The sequence below is a fragment of the Malus domestica genome, chromosome 15 (genome assembly GCF_042453785.1).
Source record: "Malus domestica chromosome 15, GDT2T_hap1".
Lineage (NCBI taxonomy): Eukaryota > Viridiplantae > Streptophyta > Magnoliopsida > Rosales > Rosaceae > Malus > Malus domestica.
In genome coordinates, this window is record NC_091675.1 from 3422056 (window position 1) to 3434444 (window position 12389).

A 12389-nucleotide genomic window follows, 5' to 3' on the forward strand; every position below is an offset into this window, starting at 1 on the left:
AAGGGTGCGTATTTGATATGTATTTGAAACCCATGAATGATTAATATTGCGAAGTCAATTTGCTTTGTGGTGCGTGAGATTTGATATTGTGATAGTTGAGGTTGGATATTACGTGTGTTAGTCTGCTCTCATAACTTGAAGGAAGTTGATTTCAACTCAAAAATCAATTGACAATATGGATTGTAACTCATGCAATGTCTTAATTCCACGATATATGATTCACTCTCATAATTTCAAATATCAAGCACCAGTCAGCTACTAATTATAAGCCAGATCAATATAGCTAGCTTTACGGATATTATCTTGTCCGATCTTTTTGCGTAATCCAAATCTGGAAAATGGCAACACATGAGATAGATTCGGTAATGAAAAGTTGAAAACATAATGAAGTTGGTTTCGAGGCAATGTTAAACAATTATTCATAATCCAAGTCCTTCTTGGGGAATATATATTCTGCAGAAATCTTGGAAATTTGGATGAATCAAGATACTCTGACCAATTTTTAACGATGGATTTCTTAAGATATCCTTTTGGAAGGATCATTATATGATATATAAACCACTAGTTAGTTGATATTTTTGACAGTCGACAAAATTATATGATTTTGAACGTCTGCAGCAGATCTTGCAGTTGAAAAATGCATGGCAGCTGAGAATCTCTATACGATGTCAAACTTTTTCACGAAGCTGAGGAAGCAAAAATAGATCTTGCTTCCAGAAGCAATACGATTTTCTTTACAGCTGATGATGCATATTTACAAGTTGACCATTACTAATATTATCATATCTTGTAATCTTGGTCCGATTGCAATTTGGTGCCTAACTGTACTGTTTTCTTATTTCAAATTCTTAGGGCTAAAGGCTGCTCGAGTATCATTGAGCCTGTTGAGTTCCGGCACATGCCGAAAATGATTGTTCGATGAACAGAAAGAGAGAGCTGTAGCTAGGTTTTATTGTTCTAGAAAACTTGTTTAATTTGTCAAAATAGTTTGGAACATGTCACACCAATATTACTTAATAAACAAGTAAACAAGTTGAATGAGATTTGATATATATTCTGATGCAAAAGTTGAGTTTTGCAAAAAAAATCTTTTGTAGAACCAATTTTTGTAATCAAAACTAACTTTTGTTTTCAACCGAAAGATATGATTGGGGTCTATCGAAAATGAAGGCATCTCGAGCAACCTTGTAAACTTAGAAACGCTAGAATTGCCAAGTTGTTGCTTCCAATATATTTGTTTGAAGAAAATTTGGAAGGGGTTCCTTTTCAAATTTGTTAAACCAAGTTGATTGATTTAACCAATTGTTAAAGATGGATCTCCTAGGATATTTTTCCCACTATCTGATGATTTTAAAGTCAATTAATATCTCATTTCGAAATATTGCAGTGATCTCGCAGTTGAATATATGGCAGCTGCGAAAAGAAAACAGAGCTAATAAGGAGCAAAAACAGATTTTGCTTGCATAAGCAAATGGATTTTCTTTGTGATTGATGATGCTTACAAGTTATTGTCTTCTTCTTTTGGATAGTAACTAGATGGCGCGATCTTTGACCATGAAAGCCTAGCTGTTTAGTTAGAGCAATACGAAAGTGATTGGTAGATAAAAAAAACGCTGCTGTGACTTTTTAAAATGAATAACTGCTATAATCTACGGATATGTGCGTTTCAAACTTTGTTTGCGAGCGGGTGGCACATTTCCTTGAACAACTTGCTGCCGACTTAATAGACAATCACGTTGCAATATTAAGCATTGACCAAGATTGCAATAATTTTGAAGAAATAGGAACTGCAAATCACAAACTAATGCATATACTAAGTGACTGATAAAAAACAACAAAAAAAAAGTTAAAGAATGATATGTGACAAACTGTGATTTTGTTTGTGAGGAGGTTACGTCGTCCAAGTTATATTAATCGCCTATTGGGTTGTGTACAAATTATTTGGGCGGCCCAACGAATCCAATTTTGTGAGAGAAAATGATACAAACTTTGGCCCAGCAATCAACTTAAAGCTCAATTAACATTCTGGTCCAGAACAAGGGCTAGTTTCCACCCTCCAAAATCCCAAAATCAAGAATGTTCTCCCTCCAAACTCTCAAATCTTGCAGATCACTCCAACGCCAACGTACTGCCCCCGTTCATATCCTCATTGCTTTCTTCAGGTACTCTCTCTCTCTCTCTCTCTCTCAATGTCACATTCACTTAATTACTGCCTCAATTCACTTTCCAATGATTCATTTGCAACGTGACTTTCAAGTTCACTATTTTATGTAAGTTTGTTTTACATTTTTAATCTGCATATGCTTTGCGAGTTCACTCACTCACCTAATTTGTATTTTTTGCCCAGCGTCTGATTAGATTACTGCTTTTACTGCAAATGTATCCATCAGTCGTTTTATATTGAATTTGTTACTGGATTTCATATTCGATCTCTAAGAGACAAAGATGTGAGATTAACGGTAATTGTATTTGCAGTATAGCTAATTTAAACTTAAGGGTGTGCTATCTACACATCCTAAATTACTTCTCACACACCCTTTGTGTAATTTTTATCCGTTGATCTTCTTCAATTCATCTGATCTGACGGCCGAAAATTAGAAAGGTGTGTGAGAAGTAAAATAGGGTGTGTGGATATCACACCCCTAAACTTAATGGTGTTTTTCACAAATGTTGCACGGCACTAATTCATCCCCTTAGGCTAGTGAAACTGAATTGGTGGCATTCCGTTGTTGCACACCAGTTGTTTTCGACTTGTCACGTACTTGATCGAGAACGCTGTTGAACTCGAAAAAATTGTTCTCCACCATGATGTACATTTCTGGGACGTTCCCGCACAGAAGAGTATCGAAGAAAAGAAGAGGGAAGATGAGGAAAGAAATCGTGCTACCCAGCAGCTCAAAGCAAAAGTGCCTTCAAGAATTCAATTTGTATGCCTTCTGTAAGCAAATTGCTGCTGGTTTGGCTTTCTTGTGCTAAAGGCTTGACAATTAAGGTTGAGATAGCTAGTCAGTTTGTATTTTACAAGACGACATTCCAAACGGTTATAATCTATTTTGAGGGGGGTTTCGAGCTTAAGTGCGACACAACTTTAATCTACAACAATTACTGTTTGTGCTATCTCAATGTCGAGTCTATTCAATTTTAAAGCCCTTTACATTCTAATATTTCAAAATTATTAATGACATTGGGGTACTTGTGCCAAAAACATGGCCATATAATTGAGAGTTTGCTTTTTCACATGCCCTAAATGATGGCAGTTTGTATGGCGCGGGTTTCAACTCTTGGTTTTAGATGTTTGTAAATTCTAGATAAACTAATGGAGCTCTGGTAATTCCCATAAGAACATTGGGTGAAACATCTGGTAATTGCTAATTACTGCGCCACATGCTGACGGGTCAACAGGCTCAATGATGGATTATGACTAACTGTTAAGGGTATCATTGCTGCAATTTGCAATGTAATAACATTCTTCTACTAATCATGATTATCAACTCAAAACATCTCACTTAGCATTGATCTTCGAAGTTTGAATTGCTTTTTCTATTTTCTTTTCATCGGTGGTGGTTGGTGTTGGAAAGTGATAATTCAATCCAAAAAGTTTGAGGTATTTCTATTTCAAAGTTTCAGAGTCAGTTCAAACCGACCACTGTTACTCCATACCCTTTTATTTTGAGTTTCAAGAACACCCTTTTTTATTTGCATTGTGAGAATTTGATTCAAGTGTCCTAACTCGAGACTTCAGACTTTTCAATATGTTGAAAATTATTTGTGCAATGCAATGGATGTGGGTTTTTGTACAAAACCCGTAATGCAAGTATTACTAAAACCATTTAATACGAGAAGGATTTAACTTCATTAGATTTTCGATATGGGATCACACTTCAACATTCTACTACATTTAAGAGTATAATTCTTTAATTTCATTCAATTGTATGATTTAATTTATAGAGTTATCTTATGAAACAATTCCAGCAGCTATACAATTATTTATTATGTAAACTCCTTTCATTAGGATCCAACTGACTATGCTCTTCCAAAACATGTAAATCCACAACTTCTGTTAATTCTAAATAAAGAACGAATAAAAACAGTGCTGCAAATGCTCACTTTTTACCTAATCCTCAATCAAAACCACTATAAACATGTCATCTGTATTCAAATATGTGTATGGAACTCTCTGCAGGGAGAAAAAAGAGTTGAACCTTTTTGAACTGGCAGAACCAAGGTTTCATTAAAATATTACTGAATTTGCAGACCCAACATAACCAATCCTAAAGTTCATGGTTAATTCCTAACCGTAGAGGCCAATGCAGGAAATCATGCGTCCACATGGCGTGTAAATTTTTGGAGACAGTTTTGTCAGTAAGTTTTGAGTGTCAACACCATTATGTGGATTACTTATTTGCTTATGTTATAATACGTGTATGATTTTTAACACTAAAATATAAATTAAACGACAATCTGTATCATAACATGAAAATTAAATTTCTCTTTCAGTAAATGTTTAAAAACATGAGAGATTATTATTATACAAGTTACAACTGGGGATGTATGCTCTCTCTCCATCTAACTCGACATGTCATAAAACGAGTGAGATAGAGAAAAGGCCATATCACTGGTTATGAATACCCTATGATTTTATGCCATATATATATATATGTGTGTGTGTGTGTCCTGGAGTCGACTCTCAATCTATACGAGCATGGCAGGTTATAAGTGGGTTTCCGATGAGTGAGATAGAAAAAGAATATATCACGGACTATATGTAAGATTTCATTTCATCTTAAACAGTTAGCTCTTGCCAAGTCGGTTGAAGTTCTAAATGATACCCTGTGATTGCTGGAATTGGCCCCAATCTATATGTGCATGGCAGTTTATTCCAAATGGGTTCCCTGACTTCATCAGCCATCCAAGAATATATAGAGTCCAAAAAATTGCATACAAGTGCGGTTTTCTCAACACGTCATATATCTAAAAAAAAGTTTAACATCATGCACAAAGAATCTCTAGTCTAAATACAGCTACATCTTTTTTCAAGTTGGCTGAAGTTCCAAAAGGATACTCCATTATTTCATGCAACATGATGCGCTGGAGTTGGCCCCAATCTATGTTTGCATGTCAGGGTTCCAAGTGGGTTCTCTGACTCCTTCAGTCATCAAAGAAGATGGGGTAGCTGCGGTCTGTGGTTTAGTTGTAGAAGATAGAGTTCATGGCCCCATTTTTTTTGCAGCTTTTATAAAAAATTCTTTTATGTTTCAAAATATTTTATATTATTAAATTTATAGCCCTTAAATAAAAAATCTTTTTATTTTTCGAATAGTATTAAGTGGATTGGTGAGTATTACCACTACTTAAAATAATTTTTTCATTGTGCTAAGAACACGGTTCAGTATATGAAGTGTCATAATACAATTTTTTTAAAGTTTTCAACTAATTGTATTATTATCCCATATTCTCTACACATTAAAAAAATCTCTCCACCACTTAAGGGTGGTGAGCAAAAATGCACCTCATGATAAAAATTTGTCACCACAATGAATTAGGCAAACAAAGTAAGCAAAATTATACATATATTCATCTACAACAGCTGCCATTATCTATTGGTTTTGTCATCTTCCTCCAAAAAAAAATATTTACTATGAAAAGAGATGTTCGACTTCATTTGCTTACTCATAGTATCGCAGGTAACATTGTTTACTTTAAGATAGTAAGCAAAATTTACAAATTTAATTGTTTATATCATTAAAATTCATTTTCAGCTGTATACTTCGTCAAAACAAATTTGCGTATTCAAATACCTAACCCTTAGCTAACTGTCAAAAATCTCGAGGTATATACTTAAAAATCATTTTTTTTATGCCCTAGAATGTAGACAAACAAAAACAGAATAAAAAAGCATGATTAGGCACAGAATTTGGTGACATGAAAAACATATTTGGGCCATGTGGGTTGGAACTTGTAAGGACATGACATATGGGACATCATACTATTTCTGAGAAAAATAAAAGAATCCAATCAATCACTGCAAGGGTATGTGTCCTCCCACTTTAGGGTTTGTACTTTATTATGGACAAGGATTGTCTGCTCTTTGCTTCTGGTGTTCTTTTTGTGCCCTTCTGTTTGTATGATTACGATTAAGTCCATCAACATTTTATATTACTATTCATTTTTATCTTATTATATCTATAAAAAATAATATAAAATATTGACGTGGTTTAACCGTGACCACACAAAACATGAGAACATCGGAAGTGGAGCGCAGACAATCCTTGTCCCATTATTATTCCCTTCTCTAATTATAACCTAATTTTTTATCATGCATTTGACTGTTTGTTTTGATCACTAAATTGACTCGCTTGTTGTCCTGATTAACTTTAAAACCCTAATTCCCCTTTCAATACTGTCATCATTCCTTTGTCGTGGCCCACTTGGATCACATGCATATAGTGTTTGTATATTACAGTGCCTCAGTGACAGTTGCCTCCAATCATGTCATCGTATTATCTTAACTATGCTAAAACCCTATGCATATTCTTAATCATGCATGATTGTACAATTTGGGCCGTTTGATCTGAAAAATTCTTATTTATTTCAATTGTCATGTGTACGAGAAGATTGTCACCGTAGCAACATTACAAATTAATGAAAGAAAACTGAACATTTAGCATCAACATGAAGATTTAGAATATCGTTATAGTAATATTCGTGTTGTATATATGTTTCTTTAAACATAAAATAAAATTTATGTACGATTATCTGATTATGATAACTATTAAATGAAATCAAAATACAATAATCTCTATAATGACGGGGTTGGTTCTCACGCACAAATTTTCTCCTTCAATCATTTATCCACGTCGACATCTTGGGAAAGATATGCACCGTCTTACTACAGTCCTGCTCTCGAGTCTCTACATATATAAATACAAAGGTAGCTGGTGTTGAAATCTTCCAAGGAAAGGTAGCTAAGAAAAAGAGGAAAAACCAACCTCCAAAATCTCAGTATATACTTTCACCTCTCTTACTTTGTAGGCCTCAAATCATCTCACATTAAGAGTGTCAATGGTTCCAGTTAGCAGTCGAAGTTCTAAGAAAGATGTAAACAGAGGCTCCTGGACGGCAGAGGAGGACCAAAAACTTGCTCAAGTTATAGAAATCCACGGTCCGAGGCGTTGGAAGTCCATTGCAACTAAAGCAGGTTTTCGTATATCTAACGCTCATTTGATAACCATTTCATGTTTAATTTTTCTCATAGGCGTAGAAGGCTTAAAATGTCTTTTTATTTTTGCAGGTCTTAAGCGATGTGGGAAGAGTTGCAGGTTAAGATGGATGAACTATCTTAGACCTAATATTAAGAGAGGCAATATTTCAGACCAAGAAGAAGACTTAATTCTCAGGCTTCATAAGCTTCTGGGAAACAGGTAAGCAATTCATTAATCTCATATTTTGATAAAGCGATAGTTTAATCTTCCCTAATTTACAGAGAAGAAAATTCAAATTTAGGAGTATAGAGTGCGGCGCATTGCCCTGACTAGTGGACTTAACTTACATTTACAATGTTTTTGTGTTTGTTAAACATTTAGTTACAGTTTTACTTGCTTGCTTATGAATATAGGTGGTCGTTGATTGCCGGAAGACTACCTGGTCGAACAGATAACGAGATCAAGAATTACTGGAACTCTCATTTGAGCAAAAAGATGAAGCAAAACAGAGCAGTTTCAAAGACAGTGCAAGGGTCCACAGAGCAAAAGAATATCAAAGCAAACGACGTGAATGCTTTAACAATTGAAAGAGAAGACGCCTTTAAACTTGAGGAGAACTTCAACTTCGGTTTCAATGGCGGCCAATTCTTCAACTGCTCGAGCAGCGAACAAGGGCCTCTGAATTTGGAGTGGATGAATAAATTCCTTGAAATGGATGAGAGTTGGTTTACTTTGCATGACATTTGAGCTATGTTTTTATTTTCATTTATTATTTTATTTTCTGTGTTCATGATAGTTGTTAGGGATGCATTTGTGAGGCCCTTTTTGCTAATTTTAGGAAAATCCCACTTCATGTTTGATCCTTTTGTATGTAGTTTCAATTGAGGTTTATTTTCCTTTAATTAACAAATCATGTTTCGGTGTTACAATCCTTTATATATTATGCAGATATTTTAGCATTTTTTCGTCTGTGAGTGATTGAATCTAAGAAATCTTTTAGAGAAGAAAGTGGTTGATTTATCGAGTTCGGTCAGATTTGTTCTTTTAATTTTATTTGTTTGCAAAACCAGAACTCAAGATAGGTTTTTGGAAAAAGTGAAATAACTTTCACTGTTTCAAACATCTTGAAAGGTGATAAGATGAGTAAAAGCTGCATAAAATGTCGGCTACATCTTCCTTGCAGAAATTCTTGGATACAGCTGCGATTACCACATTACTCATATGCTCAAGACACACAAGAACCAAAAGTTACACTCTTCTTTTGTTAGTGTTGAATGAACGGGTGACACGACATGAGCTGCTCTACAAAAAATCTTTCATCACACTGAGACTTGCTATAAATTCATATCATAGACCTTATTCACATTATTTAATTGATCAATCCGGTAAAAGACAAGTGATTTTTGTGCTTTCAATTTCTTTCATACACTCCTTCTAGAGACTTAAAATTTAATAAATCAAAAGGGAATTAAAGGAGAAAAATAGTGAAATGAGTGCAGAGTAAGAAAATGAGGTCACAATCACGATAAATAACATAATTTTAGACTTAATTTGAAAGTAGTTTTATTATAAGAAATCGCAGCGATTTTGAATATGACACAGCGGAAGTTGTAAGAAAAGGGATCACGAACGGTCTCCCTTGAAAGAACTCTGGAATTCTAGTAGCTGTGAGAGAAACTCTCGTTTCAGAATTGGTATTGATTAAAAAAAACTGTCCATTACAAAGCAAACGAACATATTATAAAGACTTGTTTCAAGAAAATGAAAAGACAAGCAACAATAAATCCTCATTGATCAGGAAAGACCCTCTAAATGACTAGGGATTTTTCTAAACTGTTCGCATCATGAAGCAGTTTTTGTTCGCATCATGAAGCAGTTTTTGTATGCCTACGTCAGAATATTTTACAATCTTTTTTGCAAACGATATTAAATATTAAATATTTTACAATCGGCACTTGATATTAAGTATTTTAACCATCTACACTCGATATTAAATATTTTACAATCTTTCGTGCACTCAAATTACTTGAAGATTCTACGTTTAGTCGAATCTAGTTATTAGGCAACAATTTCAGCATCTTATATCCTCTGCAGTATGATTGGGGCTCCATGTTTTGGCTTAACGGAAATCGAGATAACAGGAGCATGAGTGTAAGAAGGTGAGAGCTCAAGTGAAAAATGCTGAAGAATCATCGCCAGAGCTACCTTTCCTTCTAACATAGCAAAAGTTTGCCCTAGACATAATCTAGGCCCCCACCCAAATGAGAAAAATGCAGTTTGATCCTTTGATGCCTTCACAACTCCTTCGGAAAATCTCTCTGGGTTGAACTCCTCAACATCTTCACCCCAATATTTTGGATCGTGATGTAGAAAAAGAATCGGAAACACGAAATCAACCCCAGCTGGGATGGAAAGGCCTCCTACATTTGTTTTCTGGTGGGTGTGCCTAAATAGAAGAACTAGAGATGGATATAGCCTCAAAACTTCGGTCAATATCATCGTCACCTGCAAAAAAAAAAGAAAAGAAAAAAAAATCGAGTAACAAAGTAAGACATTTATTGAGCACATTGTGAATCGCCTTTGTAAGAGATATGAGTCACGAATAATTAGTAAATGTAGCATTACTCGTGCAGGAAAAACTTACGATTTTGAGGTGTTTTATGCCATCTAAATCAGGTGTTTTCTTTCCAAACACACGGAGGACTTCTTCTCTTGCCTTTTCTTGCCAGTTTGGATGCATGCATAACAGAATCATCGTCCAAGTCAACAAGGTGGCTATGCTTTCTTGGCCAGCAAAGTAGAATGACTTGCACTCCTCTATGACATCCTCAATTGTCATACTATTTTCCTCTTGTGCTTTGCATTGTAACAGTAAACCCAACAAATCATTATTTGCACCCACTTCACCATTTTCCATGGCTTGCTCTTTCTTCCTGATCGTAGCCCTTAATATTGCTTTGATTTCATTGTCCACCTTATACCTCAATCTGTTCTTTTTGGTGGGTATGAATCTGCGCAGAGAACAAAAACTAGCTGTTTTTTAACAAAATCCACATCTGCTCTTCTTTACTAAACACAAAAACAAAGCCAAAGACAAATAAAATTACACTACTAAAAATACCATCCATAAACCCTAAACTATGTTTGATGTTTGACATAAAAACTTAAAATTGCTTTTAGGTTGTACAAGTATTTTCTAGAGAAGCATTTGTACGTCCTTATTCAGAAAGCACCTTCACGTGTCTTTGTTTTTTTAGAAAGCACTTTCAAGTGTTTTTTTTAAGAAAGCACTTGACTCCTTAATAAAAATTTCTACAAATTTATAATAAAAACATTTCTAGCAAAAATGCCAAAATGACCTGAACCCTGGGAAATAGAAACCATAATAGGCTTCACGTGATAAAGCGGCTTGCTTTTTCTGAAGCTCAAATAGCTTCCCATCTTCAAAGCTGCCTCCAAAGGCCGTTAGAGCTATAACTTCACTAATCAAATTTTGAAATTCTGGTGCCACATCTACTTCCCTTGATCCTTCAACACCAATTAACTTTTCCCATCGATCGATCATGCCAGAACAACCGGTTACAAATGAAGTCTCCATACCCTGTCACATTTTCTATAACAATCAGAATGTAGAAATAAAATTTCACATATGACTTTATAAGGGCAGTTTTTAACATTTTTAGTTTTCATTTTTCAAAACAAAAAACTTAACTTTAATAAAAATTAAAAAATTTAAAACAACATAATTATGCTTAAGATTTTACCATTAATTTCTCAAGGTGGAAAGCAGGATTGATGATCCTTCTGCGTTTGGTCCATTGCTCTCCTTCCAAGGTTGAGACGCCCAATTGCAGAAGTTTCACAAGTGGATTCAGTGGTGGCATTATGAAATGCCCATTTTTGTTTATTAATATATCCTTGATTAGCTCTGGGTCTGTTACTATTAGCCTTGGCCTTGTTTCCATCCACCCCAAACTCACTTTTCCTAAACCAATTAAAATATATGGGATCAGTATGTATAAAGTTTGTTTGGAAAGTGAGTTTCCCGAAACACTTTTCAATTTAAAAAAAAAAAAAAAACAAACAATTGTATATGTACTAACGAGAGGTGAGGGAATGAGCTAAATTTTACAATGAGTTTACCTTAATAATATGGTTTAACTGCATCTTTAGTTACAAAAACGTTAAAATTTTTATTAAATTTCCTCATCCAAATAGAATCATGAATTTTCACATACTAACACAACCTTACCGTCAAATAAAAGCGTTTCAGGCAAAAAAAAAAAAGAAAAAAACTTATGAGCATAAGTTTTTACGAATTACCATATTTTTGAACCATTTGATGAAAATATGGGAGGACACGTGGAGCAATCTGGTGGTTGAGTGACATGGGTTTGGACCATGCTTCTCTGCTGGACGTGCTCATTTCTTTCATGTCATCATGGAAAAGCTTGTAAGATCTGCCTCTGATGCCTTGCTTTCTCAACTGCTTCTCTAAGCTTCTGGGTCTTACCCAATAGACATGAACAACTCTCAGAACCAAATACAGAATTACAGAAACCAAAGAAAATACCAACATTTTGATCAATAAGAAGTAATCTTCCATCTTTGTTTTTTCCTCTATTGCTAGCTGGTTGAAGGAACTGAAACCAACTTGTGATGAATTTATAGGTCCAACACAAGTGGTGCTCAAAAATCATAATCCCACAAACTGACCCTTAGTTTGGCTGAATTGCATTGATAGTCTCGATAATTTAATTGGATTTTCACTTTCATCTGTGTTTTTTTAGGGATATTTAAACTTTAATTGTTGAAAAAGGTTGAAATTTAATAAAAATTGGGTGTTAGATTACATGTCATATCACATATGAATTGACATTTCGATTGAAAAATATTTATGTTATTTTTTTTTTCACAATAATAACTGATGTGGACTTTTGGACATTTTGTTTAGAGATGCTATAAAAAATGTAAGAAAACAAAACTGCAAGGACCAGAATGCAACAACATAAAACTAGGTAAACGAAAGTGAAAATTCAAACAAGCAGCAAGACTATTGTTGCAATTTGGCCCGCTCAGATATTTGCCATATTGGTACAGAAAGTCAAAATAATCCACTTGGTTTTTCTTTTTTTATTATTTTTTTACCCACCTTGTACGGATATATAATATATATGTATGTATTCA

At 34.5% G+C, this 12389-nt stretch overlaps 2 protein-coding genes and 1 long non-coding RNA gene across 3 annotated transcripts; 2 read left to right on the forward strand and 1 right to left on the reverse strand.

Moving 5' to 3' along the window:
• Positions 1–2031: 2031 nt before the first annotated feature.
• On the forward strand, positions 2032–3116 carry LOC114821709 (uncharacterized). Its single transcript, XR_003769476.2, has 2 exons — positions 2032–2162; positions 2741–3116. It is a non-coding gene; the product is annotated as an uncharacterized lncRNA (long non-coding RNA).
• A 3820-nt stretch (positions 3117–6936) lies between these two features.
• LOC103455780 (transcription factor MYB114-like) lies at positions 6937–8131 on the forward strand. The gene is made up of 3 exons (XM_008395369.4): positions 6937–7198; positions 7292–7421; positions 7616–8131. The coding sequence occupies exons 1-3, from the start codon at positions 7063–7065 to the stop codon at positions 7947–7949; spliced, it is 600 nt and encodes a 199-aa protein (XP_008393591.1). The 5' UTR covers positions 6937–7062; the 3' UTR covers positions 7950–8131.
• Positions 8132–8858: 727 nt separating this feature from the next.
• LOC103400093 (cytochrome P450 CYP72A616-like) lies at positions 8859–11824 on the reverse strand. Its single transcript, XM_029095158.2, has 5 exons — positions 11526–11824; positions 10967–11187; positions 10562–10803; positions 9847–10213; positions 8859–9707 (listed from the first exon to the last, which is right to left on the reverse strand). Exons 1-5 carry the CDS (start codon positions 11806–11808, stop codon positions 9282–9284), a joined length of 1539 nt encoding a protein of 512 aa, XP_028950991.1. The 5' UTR covers positions 11809–11824; the 3' UTR covers positions 8859–9281.
• Positions 11825–12389: the final 565 nt, after the last annotated feature.

Bases quoted from the DNA above. Each gene is read 5' to 3' on its own strand.
- LOC103455780 (XM_008395369.4), top strand. From the start codon at position 7,063: ATGGTTCCAGTTAGCAGTCGAAGTTCTAAGAAAGATGTAAACAGAGGC. The intron at 7,199-7,291 runs GTTTTCGTATAT...TTATTTTTGCAG, and splicing joins GTCCATTGCAACTAAAGCAG to GTCTTAAGCGATGTGGGAAG. The intron at 7,422-7,615 runs GTAAGCAATTCA...TTATGAATATAG, and splicing joins CATAAGCTTCTGGGAAACAG to GTGGTCGTTGATTGCCGGAA.
- LOC103400093 (XM_029095158.2), bottom strand. From the start codon at position 11,808: ATGGAAGATTACTTCTTATTGATCAAAATGTTGGTATTTTCTTTGGTT. The intron at 10,214-10,561 runs GTCATTTTGGCA...TTCTCTGCGCAG, and splicing joins TTCTATTTCCCAGGGTTCAG to ATTCATACCCACCAAAAAGA. The intron at 9,708-9,846 runs GTAAGTTTTTCC...TTTTTTTTGCAG, and splicing joins GCATAAAACACCTCAAAATC to GTGACGATGATATTGACCGA.